Source organism: Acinonyx jubatus, chromosome C2 (genome assembly GCF_027475565.1).
Source record: "Acinonyx jubatus isolate Ajub_Pintada_27869175 chromosome C2, VMU_Ajub_asm_v1.0, whole genome shotgun sequence".
Classification (NCBI taxonomy): Eukaryota; Metazoa; Chordata; class Mammalia; order Carnivora; family Felidae; genus Acinonyx; species Acinonyx jubatus.
This window is the reverse complement of record NC_069384.1, coordinates 76,084,077-76,104,435: the sequence shown is the minus strand read 5'-3', so window position 1 is coordinate 76,104,435 and position 20,359 is coordinate 76,084,077. Positions and strand designations below refer to the sequence as shown.

The following is a 20,359-nucleotide window of genomic DNA, read 5'->3' as shown; positions in this document are numbered from 1 at the left end:
GAGCCCGATGTGGGCCCAAACCCAGGAACCCTGAGATCATGACCTGAGCCTAGGTTGGGCGCTTAATCGACTCAGCCACCCAGGCCCCCCTGATTCCTTCTCTTAATGGAGGTTAAACTTCAAGGCCTCTTAGAATAGGGAGAGCTGTTCCTGCTTCCCTCTTTTAATTTGGGTACATATGTGCATAACCAGATGAGGCTTAGCCTATTATTATTCATAGTTGCTGCTTTCCCGGATAATATGACTGGCTGTTGTTGTCCTCTATATGGCAGACATGCAAACGCTGATTTTTCTATACATTATGGACATATGTCTGTTTTGACTGCAATAGATTAAGGTTATATCTGTTGTCCCAATATTCCTTCCAGGTTAGTATTCATCACTCTAAAATGACAATCTAAAGAAGTCACAGCTTGGACAGCAAATTGCATGATCATGCTCCTTGTGGGATATATTTGTGTGGACTTCCTAGGGGAGAAGAACTTCTACACAGCTTTTGCTTAATCCCTTCTAAAAATACCCTCTTCCCTTAACCTCAGCTCATACATACCACCAGATATCAGCCCTAGAGTCTTGCTTCTTATATCCATTGCCTCGGAGATGGACATCCCAAACACAGCAGCTTCTGCCATGTTGATCAACCACAGAAATCCCTTTCCCATGAGCAACATTGGGACTCCACGTTGCTCTGCTGCCTCCCCTTTCATTTCCCTGTCTGCACAATCATCCTGCTGCAGCCAGTTGTATCTTTTTCACATTCTTTTTCTCACTGTGTCTTTTTTTTTCACATTTACTTATTTTTGAGAGACAGAGAGAGACAGAGCGTGAGCAGGGGAGGGGCAAAGAGACAGAGAGACACAGAATCAGAAGCAGGCTCCAGGCTCTGAGCTGTCAGCACAGAGCCCATTGCAGGGCTCGAACCCACAAACTGTGAGATCATGACCTGAGCCGGTCGGACGCTTAACCAACTGACCCACCCAGGCGCCCCAACTCACTGTGTCTTTTAAGCTTTACACGATTCTCTTGCATACCTTCATTAGCTCCAAGGAGGAAATTCCTTACCCTTATCCAAATGGGAAAGTGCTTGTGGTAGGCATTCTTATCAGTGAACGTTCCAAAAATATAGTGACTATTACTATATATTCTCCCTAGTCCTCATGTTATATGTGCAGTGCACTTAATATCTTCAAGGAAATATTAAAGTAGCATGTTAAACAAATAAACAGACAGACAAGGAAATGAAAAACAGGATTTTGAAAACAAACTGGTGGATATGAATCAGGGACAAGTGGTAATTTTTACTACCTATATCCCCATACCTTTGTCTGTGAGGGTCAGGTCATGATCTCATGGTCTTGGGATCAAGCCCCACACGGAGCCTTGCATCAGGCTCTGCCCTGAGCATGGAGCCTGCTTGGGATTGTCTCCCTCCCTTTCTCTCTTCCTCCTACCCACTCTTTCTCTTTCTCTCTCTCTCTCTCTCAAAATAAATAAATGACAACAACAACAAAAGAATTGAGAGCATTTTAAAAGAAACCTAGAAAAGCTGACATGTACTGGTTACCATACCAATATCAATACCAATGTAAATAAGCATTCAATGTGATGACTGAATTGATTTTGAGGATGCAAATAATATACCTAAGTTATTGTCTTTACTCTTTTGGATTTTGTAGGTGTTATCTTACTTTTATTATTAATAGAATATTCTTAGAGGATGCAGTGTGTTTCACTGTTCAGAAATTTTTGTTTGATTCCAAAAGAGATATTTTATTTTATAAAAATCTACCTTGTAGTCACCTGGGCTACTCATCATTTCCTGAATATTCTTCATAATTTGCCTGTTGAGATTTTCTTCTCCTTTTTTCCCTCTTACCTCTACTGATGCAATTCTAACATTATACCCAATGTATGTCTCTGATCACAAGTGTTCAATGACTCCTTCCTAGTTTCCCTCCACTTACCAGCTTGTAAATTCTTTTAAGACTGGGTCATGGTCTCTAGACCATAAAATTGTACTTTGAACATAGTGGGAAAATGGTACTTGCTGAATTGAATCCTTAGAAATATGTATAACTGATTTTTAAAGTGTTACATTTTATGAAGTATGAAGTTTTTCACTCAAAAATTAAATGAAAATGGACTTTTATTCTATGTGAAGGTTGTGATAAATGAATGAATCTTAACTTACATACGATCCTTTAATATTACAAGATTATCTCAAAAACTTATGAGTTGGGGCAAACATTATCTCCATGGTGATATACAGTTTGACTTTGAACGACTTGGAGCCTAGGGGAACTAACCCCTGCACAGTTGAAAATCCGTGTATAACTTTGAATCCTCAAACCTTCACTAATTGCTTAGTATTGACCTGAAGCTTTACCAGTAACATAAACAATTGATTAATAGATAGTTTGTATATACATTATATACTGTATTACTACAATGAAATAGCTAAAGAAAAGAAAATGTTATTAAGAAAATCATAAGAAAGAAAAAACACACTTATAGTACTGTACTATATTCATAAAAAAAAAAAATCTGTGTGGAGTGTCTGGGTGGCTCACTCAGTTAAGCATCCAACTTCAGCTCAGGTCATGATCTTGCAGTTCATGAGCTGGAGACCTGCCGGGCTCTGTTCTGACAGCTCAGAGCCTGGAGCCTGCTTCAGATTCCATGTCTTCCTCTCTCTCTGTCCTTCCCCTATTTGCATTCTGTCTCTCTCAAAAACAAAATAATAATTTAAGAAAACATTTTTAAAAATCTGTGTATAAGTGGACTTGCACAGTTCAAACCCATGTTGTTCAAAAATCAAGCATACACTGAGGACAAGGAAGATTAAGTTGATTTCTGAGGTCACACAGCTGTGAGTGAAGGAATCCATTTTGTTGACTGGAGTTCTTTATTTGTCCATATATCATTGCACTGTAAGAAGGAGAGTGTGAATCTTTGTCTGTATTCTGATCTACTGACATGAATAAATTCTAACAATTATCATAGATATTAAACAATTTCCTAAAAGCTCATTCCAGGGTCATTGAAAGGATACGATTTGCCTTTGTCAGAGGTCTCCAGTCCTTTCTCCTCCATTGTTGCTAATAGGATGGTTCACAAGAAGCCCCATCCATCTACTATCGTTCCAAAAGAAGGTAGCATATTAATTAAAACTATTGTAGAAATGTAGAGTGAGGACAATAGGATAGGCTAGGTGAACTATTTACGATCCTTAAAAGCAAGAGAAAGAAAGGGCAAGGCTCGGGCAATATGGTGCTCCCTTGCTGAAGAAGGCTGAGATTCCTGGGTGCATATACAGCTTAACAATGGATGCAGCCATGGGCTGCACCACGCAGATGTCACTTCCAAGTTCCACCATGACAAATCCCCTGTGGGCCAGGGATGGAAGAAGAATGGCTCTGTGGCCACTGTAAGGTGGCAAATCTCAGGAGACCAAATGAAAGAGGGGTGGTTTTTGGCCTTTTGCCTGACTATAACAAGGGCTTCTGACTTTTCACTGCATACTTATTAGAGGGCTTCTCCTGCTCTCAGTTTCAGAGCAATTGGGGGACCCTGAGGAAACATTACCTTTAGAAAGCTCTTGGTTATTGATATGAAATCCTGGGTCTTATCCCAGAGGGAACAGCCACTGAGTATTAAGAAATCACCTTGAAACATCCTTATATGCCTTATTATTTCAGATTAGAAGCTTGTAAGAGAGATGAGAAAAAAAAAAACACCTGCTGTGTCCCCGGAAATGTATTATTTAACCCCTAATTTCCAAAATGAGCAGCTTGAATGATCCCTGTGTGTTAGAAGGAGTAGGATCAGCATTGTAAATATGCTTTTTCAATTATTTTTCTGTCCCTGAGAATTATACTTAAAAGGATTATCAGGAAAGGGAGAAAGGCCATTACTCAAACAAGTATAAAATCCATTTCCCATACAAAGAGAGAAGAGAGCAACTGCATGAGCATTGTTTATGAAGTGTTACATTAAGCCTTTATATTAGCAGGAACAATTGGAACAGATATTTATTTCTTTTCATTTATCCAACTTTTTTTCATTTAAGAAGCATATTCATACTTTTTACCATGAGTAGGCTACCTTTTCTATCCTACTCTTTTTTTTTTTTTGAGAAAGAGAGAGAGATAGCACAAGTGGGGGGGGGGGTGGGTAGAGGGTCACATGGAGAGAGAACCTTAAGCCCAACATGGGACTCTATCTCACTAACCTGAGGTCATGACCTGAGCCAAAATCAAGAGTTGGAACTCAATAGACTGAGCCACTCATGAGCCCCTCCATCCTACTCTTTTTATCTAAATTTCTGCAGTCCTTTTTCAATTTATTCCCTTCTCTCTTTTGAAATGATAGTGGATGAATTAGGTCTTTTGTGAACAATCTCTTTTAGCAGTAATAGGATTAAGAGACCTGGACCCAGGTAATGAATGTAAGCAAAGATGTCACAGCCTCTCCATGCTTCCAGGCCTCTAGCTCTGAGATATACAATACTTTGTACTGCAAGCCCATCGACTGGTCCCAAACATCTTCATTGTGTGATATAGTAGAAACAGTAAAGTCAGTGCCAGGGTTTATTTTGGCATCTACTCATTGTATGAGTACATCTCATCTACTCATCTACTTATTGTAATGTGATCTATCCAAAAACTTAGACTCAGTTTTCTCATTTGTAAAATGGGAATCAAGATACCTACCTCTTTCTGATAAGATGTTTCCAATAACCTGTCCTGATGACATTCAAGGCTCATTTAAAGTGAGTGAGGTTTATAATACACCACATTAATATAAGAAAGGATAAGAACCATGTGATCCTTTCAATAGTTGCAGACAAAGAATATGGCAAAATTCAGCATCTTTTCTTGGTAAAAACCCTTAAGAAAGCAGAGGCAGAAGGAACATACCTCAACATCATTAAAGTCATATATGAAAAGCCCACATCTAGTATCATCCTCAGTGAGGAAAAACTGAGTGGTTTCCCCCTAAGGTCAGGAACGTGACAGGGGTGTCCACTTTCACCACTGTTGTTCAACATAGTACTGGAAGTCCTAGCCTCAGCAATAAGGCAACAAAAAGAAATAAAATGCATACAAATTGGCAAAGAAGTCAAACTTTCACTCTTCACAGATGACATGATATTTGACATAGAAAACCCAAAAAGACTCCACAAAAAATTGCTAGAACTGATATATGAATTCAGCAAAGTCTCAGGATATAAAACCAATGTACAGAAATTGGTTGCATTTCTATACACCAATAATGAAGCAACACAGAGAAACCAAAGAAGCGATCCCATTTACAATTGCACCAAAAACCTTAAGATACCAAGAAATAAACCTAACTAAGGAGGGGAAAGTTCTGTATGCTAAAAACTATAGAAGGCTTATGAAAGAAATTGAAGAAGACACAAAGAAATGGAAAAAATATTCCATGCTCATGGATTGGAATAATAAATATTGTTAAAATGTTGATACTACCCAAAGCAATCTACACATTCAAGGCAATCCCTATTAAAATAACACCAGCATTCTTCACTGAGCTAGAACAAACTAAAATTTGTATGGAACCAGAAAAGACCCAAAATAGCCAAAGCAATCCTGAAAAAGAAAACAAAGCTGGAGACATCACAATTCCAGACTTCAAGCTATATTACAAAGCTGTAATCATCAAGGCAGAATGGTACTGGCACAAAAACAGATACATAGATCAATGGAACACCATAGAGAACCCAAAAACGGACCCACAAATGTATGGCCAACTAATCTTCAACAACGCAGGAAAGAGAATCCAACAGAAAAAAAGACAGTCTTTTCAGCAAACGGTGCTGGAAAAACTAGACAGTGACACACATAAGAATGAACCATACACAAAAACAATTTCAAAATGGATGAAAGACCTAAATGTGAGACAGGAAACCATAAAAATCCTATTAGAGAAAACAGGCAGCAACTTCCTCAGCCACAGCAACTTCTTACTAGACATGTGTCCAGAGGCAAGGGAAATAAAAGCAAAAATGAACTATTGGGACCTCACACACATTAAACAAACAAACAAACAAACAAAAAAACTTCTGCATAGCAAAGGAAACAATCAACAAAACTAAAAAGTAACTGATGGAATGGGAGAAGATATTTGCAAACGACATATCAGATAAAGGGTTAGTATCCAAAATCTATAAAGAACTTATCAAACTCAACACCCAAAAAACAAGTAATCCAGTGAAGAAATGGGTAGAAGTCATGAATAGTTACTTTTCCAAAGAAGACATCCAGATGGCTAACAGGCACATGAAAGATTCTCAACATCACTCATCATCAAATACAAATCAAAACCACGATTAGATACAACCTTACACCTGTCAGAATGGCTAACATTAACTACTCAGAAAACGACAGATGTTGACGAGGATGCAGAGAAAGGGGAACACTTTTGCACTGTTGGTAGGAATGTAAACTGATACAGCCACTCTAGAAAACAGTATGGAGGTTCCTCAAAAAACTAAAAGTAGAGCTACCCTACAACCAGAAGTTATACTACTTCTACTAGTAAAGTAAATACTAGGTATTTATCCAAAGGATACAAAATTGATGATTTGAAGGGGCATATGCACCCCAGTGTTTATAGCAGCACTATCAACAATAGCCAAGGAATAGAAAGAACTCAAATGTCTATCGACCAATGAATACATAAAGAAGATGTTGTATGTGTATATACATACATATATACACACATATTTATTCCATTGTGTGTGTGTGTATATATATATAATGGAATATTACTTGGCAATCAAAAAGAATGAAATCTTGCCATTTGTAACAATGTGGATGGAACTAGAGTATTATGCTAAGTGAAATAAGTCAGTCAAAGAAAGACAAATGTCATGATTTCATTCTCATGTGGAATTTAAGAAACACAACAGATGAACATAGGGGAAGGGAAGGAAAAATGAGATAAAAACAGAGAGGGAGGGAAACCATAAGAGACTCTTACAGACAAGAAACTGAGGGTTTCTGGAGGGAGGTGGGTGGGAGATGGGCTAAGTGGGTGATGGGCATTAAGGAGGGCACTTGTTACAATGAGCACTGGATGTTACACGTAAGTAATGAATCACTGGGTTCTACTTCTGAAGCTAAGACTACACTGTATGTTAACCAACTTGAATTTAAATTAATACATTAAAAACAAAAGTGAGTGAGCTTTAGGTATAGTTTTCTCCAATGAAAAATAAATCAAATATCCCTGTAAGTAAACTAAATAAAATCCAGTTTATCCATGACTGGTAATAGAATCTCCCCGTAGCAATGGGTTCTTGCCCTGCTATGCAAGTCTCAAACCGTTTTCTCTTGATATTAATCTTCCCCTTAGGGATATAGGCCCTATCTAGTTCACTTAGGGAAAATCTGGCCATGGTTTTCAAATGTAGACTCTGTAACTAGAACATCGAACTGAAGCTTTATTTATTTTGGGGAATTACAATGTGAAGAACAAGGAGAATGTCGCAAAACTAGAGAACAAATTATGGGATATAGCTGGCTGCTTTTTAAATTTACATTGCCTATCCCATCCTGGTTTCGGTCATGCTTTTGTGTGGCAAGGTACTGTCTCAATACCCTTATAGAATCCATTCCTAGTCATCAGTCCTCTTTTAGATTCCAAACCACATTCCTGACAATATTCCTTGGGCACCTAGATCCAGCTATTGCTGAAACACAAACTTTTCAATTATGAGAGCTAATTATTCGCTTGTTTGAATAAGCATATTTATGTTTCTCTCATTTATAGGCAAGTTACTTGGAGCACATATTTCAATCCTTTATCTTCTATAGAGCTGGACACAGGCTATTATGTATTGAATAAGTACCTTAATTATTAATCTTAACACTTTTTGAAAATAAATATACATATCCTTTCTATACCATAATATTTATTGCAGAAATGAGACCTGAAAACTTTTTCTTAGTCTATTGCTCAATTCATTGAAGCACTTTTTAAAATAAGGGACAAAAGTAGGATTAAGCTTTTGCCATTTATTTATTTATTAGACATGAATTCATTACAAAATTGACTCACATATAATTAGAAATATTTTCAATCACAAACAAATCAAAGTCATTTAAAATATTAATTGTTAAATTATATTTTACATTTATAGACTATCCAACATAAGAATTATAACTGGATGTCTGATGATGTTCACGTAACAAAAAATATAGATAAAAATACAACAAATATGTTAAGAAATATACTTACACTGTGCATGTGTAGGTTGTAAACCAATTTTATTTGGTTTTGTGAAAAATAAAGAAAAAATGATGCATCTAATATTTGCCCACACGAATCTTTTGGTTAACTGAAACACATGTAAAATTGTGTATTCTGACTTTATAGACAAGACGTAAACTTACAAAAAATCATCACCAGATGTCTAAATTCTATATTTTTTCCTTTGAACCTGTGATGTAGGCTGGTTATTGAATTCATCTGTCACATTGAAAAATATTTGTTTTTTTGCAATAGAGAAAATACAGCAACTTTTTTACATTGATTCACAGTTTTTTTGCCATTTTTTCAAGATTATAGTTATCATCACTGCAGTCTTTTAAATTAATCTCATTCATTATATGTCACCTGCATAACTGAAGCTTTCCAAATGCCCTTATTTTCCAGATATTAGTGAGATTTAGGTAGGATTTATTTTCAGATGATCAGAGAACGTAGGAAATGTCATCAAAATTTTAAAATTGATGCTGGATGCTAGCTAGTATTTATGGGAGGTTATGTTGCTGTGCCTACAAAGCACTTGACTCAAGGCCACTTAACATCTGAAAGCCTCATTAATGTATCCTGGATAAGGAAAAGAACGGTTAAACCCTAAATGCTGGAGATTGGTCTGGCCATATACATCATATAAAAGAGGTACAAATCAATAAATAGGATTATGGTTAAAACCCAGGAGAAGAAAATCCATTACTAGAAAATGTTCTACACAATATAAAGATATTTATCACAATCACAAAAGTATTTAATTTTTATTTCTCACTTTACATTAATAAAATTTTAACTGTGGTTTACTGAAGTACTATGGTAAAACTTTAAAAGTTAGAACATATACTTAGGTGAGAGAAATTTCCAGTTTCTCAAACATCAACAAAATATTTGTTTATACATAATGCAATTAAATATCAAATGTCTGTAGGTATGGTCACAAGATGTGGTAACTTTCTTTCATCCATGGAATAAGCCAGAGAAAGTTACCATAATTTATCACAAGAGTGCTGTAATATCTTTAAACCAGGCAAGGACCAAGTTTCATTTTAAACTATTACATTTTATGAGGCTCTGTTTTACCGTTCAAACGCATCCTTTTAAGCCTGGGTGTTTACTCATGGTACATGACCATGATACGGCACACAAAAGTGCAAAATGAATACTTGTTGACTGATCAATTTTGTTTTACAGCTTGATCACTTAGACTTTTAAAATAGTTATGTTGCTTTCTTGATTCCTAGTGTATCAAACTATAATCAATTTTAATTCTTTAATTTTAATTATTAAATTTGTTATTTTAAAAAGATAAATTTTACCCACCAGGGGCACCGATACTGCAATGTAAGGCACTTCTTTGTTTTTGTTTTGTTTTATTTTGTTTTGTGTTTAGAAAATAGAATGTGTTCTATCTCTTCCTAAGTCATGAAAATACTCTGGAGAATAACATCAGTTAGTATCTTAGATTCTCCTTCATGGATTATAAAGAATACAATGTGGTAACAAAACTTAATAAAATAGATTACTTGCTCACAACCACAAAAACACACCAAAAACCAAACAACAACAAAAGTCATGTCTCAGTTACAAAGAATTCCAAAGGGCACACTCATGTTCTCACGCACGAGAGGTGGAAAACAGAAAAACAGGAAAGAGGTTCAAGGTGGTGAATTTTATCAGTAACTGTAGTTTTCTCCAAAAAACATAGGTGCGCATCTCTGATTGTAAATTATTCTGGGAAGGATAGAGAGCTTGAGGAGAACTAGCATTAGCACTAAGAATTTATTTTTTTTTATTCAGAAAGAGAGAAATCTTTGACATCAAAATTTACATTAAATTTATGCACACTTATTTAAAAAAATAATGTTTCTATTTGTTAGAGCAAGTTACTCTCACAGAGACTGAATTAACCTGCAAAATGGGCTCATACCAGAAAAGGAATACTGTGATCAGAGCAATGGTTTCTTGTATGAACTACAAATGATTCACATTTTAAAAAATTATATGTAAAGCTCACCCAATATATGTATAGTGTCTATCAAAATTGAACAGAATAGTGAGTTAGGATGGCCATATTGGTGTAAAACTGATGGACCCAGCCTCGATTTATAGAATGTTAGTGATTATCTCATCCAGCTTCTGTATTATGCAGCCAGGAAAACTGAATCATCACACTTGGGAAGTAAGTTTCTCAAGGTCACAGCAGAAAAGTGGCTGTAAGTCTCATGAGGGTGGCCACAAGGTCTAACTTGCTCACATTCTATCACCACACATAGCACAGTGCCTGGTACATGGTAGGTATCCTACAATCATTTTGAATGGACCAATGAGTGAAAAAATGATGAATGAAAATACTTCCAGGAATAGAAGTTTGACAGCATCTAGGCAATTAGGATGGTTGGTTAAAGAGGCAATGCCAGGTGCCTCTAGAAGCTGATGTACCGTGGCACATTTTTAAGTAATTTTAATTCTCTTAAATCTTTTAATTTATCAGTGGTATTTCCTATTCAGTAGAGTTATAGCTCTTTGAAGAGCCTCTTTATCAACTCTAGCACAGGACACTCAACTTACTGAACTGTACTACATATAACACTGCTCACATCTACATTATGTCTTCGGGAATGATGATGGGCGAAGACACTTCTTTCTACCCTACCCCAGCTAACTGAACACTCAGTAACAGGCACTTGGAGAAATGATAGCATTCACTCTAGAGGCAGTTTTCAGAAATAAAGAGGAGCAGGAGAGGGACGAAAGTGAGAGGGTGGAGGCTATGAACATTTAAACTGCTTGATGAAGGGAGAAAAGCTGTTAGACTTGTTATAATTGAAAGAACATATGCAGGCCTCAAAGAAGTATTCAGGCAATTGGAAAATACCTTTTCAAGTACAGGGCAAAGGGAGGAAGTCAACAGCAGGTGTTGCTATGTAAACAAGTCAAATTTAGGTGAAAAAAGAGTAGGCATGTTTCATCATGGATTCTTGGAAGCTGTTCTTTGCAGATTTAAGTGGATAATTGAGATTGACATTTAAAGTGGCAGGAGACAGTCTGGGCAATAGCTTCCGTATTCCAAATAGTCAGGTTCAAGTGCAAGAGAGGTCTTCGTAAACAGAGTTGATGGCAGTCTTTTGTGTTAGAGCAGGGGTCACTAAGACTGCTTAGGGACCCAAGTGAACTTCCAGCCTCCCTCCTCATCTCGACAAACAAAGGCTTGTCCCTGGTGGAAGGAATGAGTTTTCACATTACAGTGAGGGCTCAGGGATGTGGAAAAGGCCATCTCTGTCTTATTGGGAGACACATCAGAAGTATAGTAAGGAGGAGTTTGCAGCCCTCCTGGCACATTTGAAAGTTGAGAAAGTAAGTGAAAATCTTCCCCGTGCCTGGCAGTGCTATGTGAGGGGGTTGTTTGGTCACCTCCATAGTCAATTGGCAGATCCTCCCTGGGGATATTTTCATAATTGACTGCATCATCCGGAAACTGGGGAAATGTGCTGGCAATTCTTCTGGGATGAGAGGAGAGGGCACTGTAGTTAGCTGATAAAGTGTCGTCAATGGTATTGAGGTCTTTTAATCCAAGTGTTTGAAGAACCCAGGGATCCACAGGGGGCCCAGGTTGTTCTTCACAGTTAGCAAATTCACCGGAGAGGTTTCTCTTGGCATTTTTGTGATGGGGGATCTCAGGAGGAAAATATCTTTGCTCTTTGGGTTTCCTCTTTCCCTTTCTGAATTTTCCACATGCTTTGGAAAACTCATCTGATGACAGTAATTTCTAGGAAAGTAGCATTTGAAAATATACAGTCAGATAGTCAACCAAGATCATTTTCTTTACTGTTGTCTAATTAAAACTCCTTCAAATATTAACTAGTCACTTTAACTCCTTAGAAAACGTGATTAAAATTCTATTCTCTCTGTCTCTGTCTTTGTCTCTGTCTCTGTCTCTCTCTGTCTCTGTCTCTCTCTCTCTCTCTCTCTCTCTCTCACACACACACATACACACACACACAAGTGATTGAATTAACTTCTGTTTCCAACTTAAAATCTATAATGACAAGTTACTACCTGTAAACTACAATTCATGTTTTTTACTAATCATTTAAAAATTGAAAGAAAAAATAATGTCTTTAAATTTTCAATTCAGGAAAAGTAATTATTATAATAATGACAATAATAGCAACTACCATGTATTGAACACTGGCTACATGCATAATGTCATTTTATATGGGTACTGTTAAAATCTTCCTTAGTGAGGAAACTGAGGCACAGACATATTAGTGACTTGCTAAGGATCATGCGGCCTAGATTAAATTGAAGCCATGCGATTCTAGACAAAGCAACTGATTGAAAACAGTAACTAACACTGCTTCTTCTTGTTCCATTAACTTTCATAACACTTTCGTGTGATATGTATTATTCTACATCTTGGACAATTGGGAAACAGAGAGAAAAAAACCTGCCTAAGCTATATCATTTACTAATTTAATAAATGTCCTTTGTTTTACAAAATGGTGGCTGGACTAAGGAGCCCAAGCTAATAACTGTGAGATGTGCTCCCTTTTTTAACAAAGCTAACTGGATTGTAAAGGAGTCAGATATGGTATCTTTTCTTCTCTGAACGTTTATGTTCAGTAAAAATGGCAAGAAGCATAATTAATTTAAATTAAATAATATCAAATAACGTAGCTTGTCTAGAAGCAAGGAAAAGATTGATGACAGAAGCAATAATTGTAACAAAATGACAAAAAGAGAACAGAAATATAAAACCCAGAGAAAGGAAGAAGAACAGGAAGAGACTATGGACAAGCTATAAGTCCTTGAGTTAGAAATAGTCTAACTCATTTAAGAGTATAAGAAAAATGATTCATTAAAAGATAACATAATTGGTGATCTATAACTGCCACTCAAGAAATCTGGGCTCCAGCCATATTCATAACAGTTTAGAGCTGAGGAGATTTTCAACGATCTTTTAGGCCATGTATATCCAGATGAACATAACTGAGGCTAAGTGAGAGAGCAATTTACTGAAAGTCAATCTGATGATAAGAAGAACTGAGTGTCTTTCGGATCTGATTCCCACTGCAGTGTTCCATCCATTTAGCTCTCTGTCTTTTGATTAACCTCTGTTGTCTTAGCAATTCCCTTGACTGGCTTGATTCTTAAGCAACTTTTGCTGTAATACGTGGCTAACATCTGCAGTCTAGATACTTCTAAGAAATGATACATAAAAATTCTTGTGAAAGTGCTATATTTCCTTTCAGAAAACTCCATCTAACCTAGAAATGCCTTTGAAGCCATGCTGTTCAGTACACCTTCTACAATTAATTAAGCAGTTTTACCCAAATTACCTCCATTCTCAAATCACTGCTGTGTTTTTATAAAAGGGATAGTTACATACCTTGGCCTTTTCCTCAAGACATTTAACCAAAGCAGAATTCAGGTATTGTCTAAGGTGATTATTCTCTTCGTGTAACCTAGCAAGTTCTTCTTCCTTCTGCACCAGAGTATCTTGGAGCTGCAAAAAAGCATACAATGGTGAAGGCTGCTCTACTATATTGACTTTGTAACCTTATAATAATGCCACTGATCCTTAACCTGCTTAAACTTGATCATTATTCTATTTGTTTTACAAACTCAACCTCCGGGAGCCCTTGTCCTCTAACGCCTAAATTCAATCTACACCCACCTACCACCTGATTGTTCAGTTTTGTGCTCTGAACTTCTTATTCATTGCAAAGTGTTTGAAGAGATTATATGACTTTTAAGATTGCAACCACAAGGGAATCGGGAAGGTATGTAGGAAAATGAGCTGCGTGCAACTGTTTAAATATAGAAAAAAGGATTTAGAAAGGTTTCGCTGGACTCCTTCCTTGCACATTAAGAAAAGAAGAAAAACAAGGGGGGCTGGCTTCCTTCATCCTCAGATTGGTCTGTTTGTATATCCACTAGATCAAATTATTCTCTCAGGAACAACAACAAATAAAACGTGATAAATGAAGCAATCTTTGCAAAAACTTTGTAATCATCATCCCTCTCCAAGTGATGAGCTATGTGTGTGCTTTAAAAATACTATCACACTCAATATACCATTTGGTCTTTCAAGCAGCCATCTGAGGAAGGCAATATAAATATTTCAATTCCATAGGTATGGAAAAAGAGGATTCAAGAGGTCATAGGACTAAAATGTATGCAGTCAGGTCCTGACTATAGGGCCCCCTAGAGGGTTTTGATTGTTGTTGTTGAATTTGTTGTTTTTGTTTTCTTCCCTGTGACATTGATCACCTATCTTCCTGTCCACCTCTGTGGACATTTACCCACTGTGGTTCTAAATTGCAAGTCAACATATGAATTTAACAAGGGAAAAGAAGCAAAGTAACATTAAGGGGTGATGTTAAGAACAAACTACATGCTAAGTGAAATGAGTCAGACTGAGAAAGACAAATACCATATTAATTCACTCATATGTGGAATCTAAAAAGCAAAATGAATAAGCAAATAGAAGGCAGAATCCTATAAATACAGAGCATAAACTGTATTCTCTGTCAGAGAGAAGGGGATGGGGGAGGGGCAACATGGGTGAAGAGTAGAGGCAGATAAAGGTTTCTAGTTATGGCATGCATTAGTCATGGGGATAAACGGCACAACATAGGGAATACAGTTAATGATATTGTAGTAGTGTGACAGCAGTATATCTGTATGGTGACAGATGGTAGTCACCCTTGTGGTGAACACAGCATAACGTATAGAGAAGTCAAATCACTATGTTGTACACCTGAAACTAATGTAACATTGAGAGTCAACTATACTCAAATAAGTTTAAGAATAAAATAAAAGTAAAAAAAAAAAATGAATGGACTGCATTTGCATGGAACATGTCTGCCTGGTTATACATACCTGCTTGTTTCTGTAGAGCTGAGAGGAAAGCTGAGCCTCTTCCCACGAACATGAGTTAGGAACAGGGAAATTGGAGTCACTGGATGATTCTGTGTGAAAATACCAAATGGATAACTGAGAAAACACACTTGGGGTTTTTGTGTAATGCAGAGCTCATGGAGGGATTTCAGACAGTTTAATGGATCCAATTACCTTTCTAAAAATAGCTATTGCCTCCTTATAGGAAACAAAACATTTAAAGCTTCCAGAAGGGATAAACATGCTATGAAAGACACATATTTATAGACTATGTGCCAAAATGGCTAAAGGGATGAATTTTGAAGAGCTAAGAGGTTACATTTCTTCCTAATATATAAACTCCTGCTGGCTAAGCTTATAAAAACCATCCCATCTGCATTATGAATTCACTCAAATATTTATTGATCCTTCCCCTGCTAGGCATAACATTGCAATTCCACTATGTTTTCCAAGTTTCGATCTTATTTTCTAAGGTTTAGCGTTTGATAACATAGTGTTTGCCTCTAAAATCAACTCCTACTTTTGATGGTGTCATTTTTCCCCAACCATGAAAATCTTGGCCTGTTTGCTTATCCATTAAAGCTGATGGAGAGTACATATTCGGAATTATATGTGGTATCACTTTCTACTTGAAAATAATTTGGATCTTGCTTCTCTGAAGACCTTGATGGAAATCTCAAAACTGTACCCTGAATTCATGTATTTCAAATATCATCATTCATATGTTTCTTATGCTTTTGTAAAGTTTTTTTTTCATATTTGATAGCAAACTATACCTACCAGTAAAAACTATGCTTATGCATGCTATAGGTTTACTTTTGTTTTATTTTCCTCATCTAGTACAGTTTTGACTCTTGCTCATCTCTACAGAAACTGAAATATTCCTGAAATATTTTCAACTAAAGTAAAATGATGAGTAAGGAGACAGGAATAAAATTGTATACAGTTTGGTTTTATATTCTTGGGCATTCTGTCTTCTCTGTTGCTTGTGGTAGAAAGACAACACTGAACAACTCCCTTCCTGAAATATAAGTGTGTTTCATTATGTTGGGGGGGTTTTGTTTGTTTTTTTTTCTGAAATTCAAAAAAAAAATAATATGACAGAAGCAGGAGTACATATATTTAATGGTGAAGTGTCTACAAGTTTTTCTAGAAACCAGATTGCTAATATAGAAATTCCTTTAATATTTATAAGAACTATTTACTCAGCCCCCAGTGAAAATTAATACATGATTTTCCATCAATGTTATCTTTACCTCCAAAATTGAAGTCTTCTTTGAGCAAAAAGGAATCATTTTTCCCTCCACTTACAAGATACTATTCAACTCTAAGAGAACAGATAGAGAACAAACTGAAGGTTGATGGAGAGAGGTGGGTGGGGGATGGGCTAAATGGGTGATGGGCCTCCTGAATAGGAGGGCACTTGCTGGGAGCACTGGGTGTTATATGTAAGTGATGAATCACTAAATCCTACTCTTGAAAACAATATTACACTATATGTTAACTAAATAGAATTTAAGTAAAAATTTGAAAAAAAAACAAACAAGAAACAAAACCATGACCCAGTTAAAAAGAAAAACAAACCAAAAAATAAATAAATTTGGTCAAGAGCTTTGTAAAAAAAAAAAAAAGAAAGAAAGAAAAATAATAGCTATTCATTTTAGAGAAAGAGGAAAGGGTACCGAGATAAATCATTTTGAAAGATAACTGTTGTTCTGATTTGGCTTTCCTTTCTAAATAAGCTTTTTAAAAATAAACATGGTATGGATGCAAAAAAAAAAAAAAAAGACAATGTTCATAGGACTTCCTTATGAAATAAAAGGGTATATTAGTATTTTTTCTCATCTCTCTCTTATACCCAGGGAAACTTTCCTGAATTCCAAAAGAAATGCTCCAACTGGTATCTTGACTACAAAAGCATCTCACTAATATTGTTTATAAATCTTTGACCCAAAACCAAATTCCCTCAGTGGGTTGGAAATCTCCAAAAACTATAAAGTGTGGGGAGAAATATATCTTGTCCAGTGGGCAAGGGGAAGAATCTCATTTTCAATATATGACAGTACAGAAAATCAGGTCATTTAGGGTGTAAAATGCAGGAGTCTTTGTGCTTTCCTCAACTTCCCATACCATTTCTTCTTCTACAGAGTTCTAGCCCATGATGCTTTGCAACTATGGGTGCTGGAAATGGGCTTCAGACCTACAGGGAAAGCAGAAGAGCAGAACTTACCCTGCGCCTGTGGTGCTTGTTGGGGCTCTCTGTTGTCCAGGAGACCAGCAGCCCAGAAAGAGACCCAAGTCTCCGTGGAAACGTCAACACTAGATTCTGACGTTGTAGTGGAATACGGGCAATTATAGCTCTGGCCTCCTACAAAGTACTGGTCTTGGCAAGGCAGAACAGTGTTCTGTGAAATTCAGTATGAGGGATCAGGGTGGGGGTGGGGAGGGTCCCAGGAGATGGAATGATTGGGATTTGGAGGGGGATAAGGGTGGGAGAAAGAGGCACAAATTACATGCAATGAATCAAAAACAGTACAGGTGTTAAGCATAGATCCCAGATTAATTCAAGTGGTCAAAATATAATTACTAACAGGGAATCAGCTCCTTGGGTTTACCCAGTAGTTTCCTTAGGCTCTCTCAGCAAAGAACAGGCTAGTATTGGATGGACCAAATTTGTAAATATCCAAGAGTATTTTCTGTTGCCATGACTCAGTCATCTAACAGGCTATCCAGGATCTAAGTAAAAGGAATTCTACTTAATGATTGAAAGATACACGGACTATTTGGCTCTTTCTAGCAATACCTTAATTATATTTCTAACAACGTTAAGACAAAGAGCCCAGAATGCTAAGGCTGAAAAGGACTGAACATGACATATAAGGAAACCTCCTTATCTTTGCTTCTTAGTTTCTGAATTACACACCTGCTCCATCCCTTCCTTCCTCCTTTCCCTGGCTTTAAATGCTGCTGGATCCTATAGTGGTCTAAACTGTTTGAGATGGATGTATAGACATATAGATACATTCCAGAGATAACTACATACATTTTGCTCCTAACTCCAAGCACCGGTACCTATAGTCACTCCAAGTAAACATATCATTAAAGCTGAAATTCGTTAGTCAGCAGAGGCAGCAGGCTCTAGAACTCTCCAGCACTAGGTCTCCGTGCCCTTCCAAAGTTATCTTGCCACTACTAACTGCCTGGCATGTATTCTCCACTGTGTTCTGAGCCAGCGAACACCCTCCTGCCCCCGACTCCTCAAACTTCAAACACACAGTCTTTCCAAATGTCCAAGCAGGGGCAGGTATGCAGCCTTCCTGGGTTAATTTGTACAACAGCTCATTCTTAATTATTTGTCAATGTTTAATCAGGTAAAAGCCATTCATTTCAGCAGAGTCCAGCTTCGGACAAACTCTTTTTGACCACTACAAGTCTTTTGTTGACTTGAGGACTTTTTGGGCATAACATAAACAGCGAGAAAACAAATAAGAAGAAGGAAAAGGAGAGAGAGAGAGAGAGAGAGAGAGAGAGAATTAAGCTAATTAAGTCACAATTTGTTAATATCCTCAGTAAGTTAAGTTTTGAAAAAGTCCAATCTTTTGGGCAAATCCAGCTTGGGCAGTGCAGACCAAAGAAATTCAGCCAAAAGTTTATCAAGCACTATTTTCTTTTATTCTAAAAGCATGTTTGTAGGCTCTTTCCCTGAGGTTATTATTGGAATCAGAGCTGAACTATTATGCAATTGACACCTGAGAAGAAAACAAACCTCAAATACCTTGGACTAGCTCAAATCCGAATGTCTGCAAATATGTGCATAATCTAGAGGAAGAAGTAGAATGAAAAGTGAGTGCAGGTGGGGGGGGGTTGGGGAAGAAAGTTGGGAGAAAGTACAGAGAGTAGAAATAACACAAGAAGGTAAAAGGATGAGACAGATGGGGAATGAGAGACTGAGGGAGCAGAGAGAGGGAAGAAGATAGGGGAGAAGTAGATGGGGCAGCAGAGAACACCCCTTTTAATGGGCAGGTAGCAGAGAAATCTTGCGTCCAAGGTGGAAGAAATTCTAAATGCAAAGCCTACTAGCTCTCAGAGCCCCCAGGTTTCCCCAGCGTATTACCTAAACCCCAGGTCCTCACTTACCATCTTGCAGTGGAAGAAGGCGCTGCAGAAACTGAGCCCTCAATTTTTCGGTAAAGCCTGTAGGAGCTTTAAATGGGACTGAGGGGAGGAGCTAGGAGAGGCGAGTTCTAATCTGCGGGAGCTCCCGGTGACGCCGGGGACTCCCGGCGAGCGCCGCCCTCTGATTTGGTGCGAGGCTGTCAAACTGGTGACGTAGGTGAGGAGACGTCAAGCCAAAGTCTCTGGCACTCAAGGCGACCGCCGCGCGGGGACCCGAGACCTGCCGCAACCTGCCGCCGAGCGCCCGGGTGCGCTGCGCGGCTTCGAAACCCGAAACCCGCGCGGTGCCTGCCGGCGGCCCGCTCGCCGTCTGCGGTCGGCCGAGAGTCGGCGGTGGCGGGACCGCGCTGCCGGCCCGGCCCGACGGGGCGAACCCGGCTCCCCCTGCAGGGCGGGGCGGACTCGTCGGCTCTGCCGCCGGAACTAGGGAAAAGCCCAACGCGGCGTCTCTGGGATGCAGCAGCCCTCGGGGAGCCGACGCAGCACCCAGACTTAACACTGCCCCTGTGTAGTTCCTGGCCACGTGATCAATGCCAACCTAATGTAGGACCTGGTGAACGGACTGGCTTTTCCCCTTCTTTTTGATATATCTCATTTTCCCCAACTCCCGAGGGGCGTGTGAAACGGGAAGATGATCTATATCCATTCTAGAATTTAAGTTTGGGGAGAATAGCTGTTCCCGTCCATTGTGTTCACTGCTGTTTCCAAAGTGCCTGGAACAATCTCTAACCTGTCATGGGTGCTCAATAGAGAATTAAAATCCGGGGCGGGGGGGGGGACTGGGGCTGGGGGGCTCAGCCGGTTAAGCTTCTGACTTCAGCTCAGGTCATGATCTTGCAATGCGTGAGTTCAGGGGAGTTTGAACCCCAAGCCCTGTGTGGGGCTCTGTGCTGACCGCTCACAGCCTGGAGCCTGCTTAGAATTCTCTCTCTCTCTCTCTCTCTCTCTCTCTCTCTCTCTCTCCCTCCTCCTCCCCGGCTCATGCTCTGTCTCTCTC

General features: G+C 38.2%; 1 protein-coding gene across 1 annotated transcript; it reads right to left on the bottom strand.

The window, feature by feature from the left end:
• Positions 1–8,247: 8,247 nt before the first annotated feature.
• On the bottom strand, positions 8,248–19,460 carry GMNC (geminin coiled-coil domain containing). The gene is made up of 5 exons (XM_053220391.1): positions 19,324–19,460; positions 17,417–17,591; positions 15,169–15,257; positions 13,673–13,789; positions 8,248–12,049 (listed from the first exon to the last, which is right to left on the bottom strand). The coding sequence occupies exons 1-5, from the start codon at positions 19,324–19,326 to the stop codon at positions 11,429–11,431; spliced, it is 1,005 nt and encodes a 334-aa protein (XP_053076366.1). The 5' UTR covers positions 19,327–19,460; the 3' UTR covers positions 8,248–11,428.
• Positions 19,461–20,359: the final 899 nt, after the last annotated feature.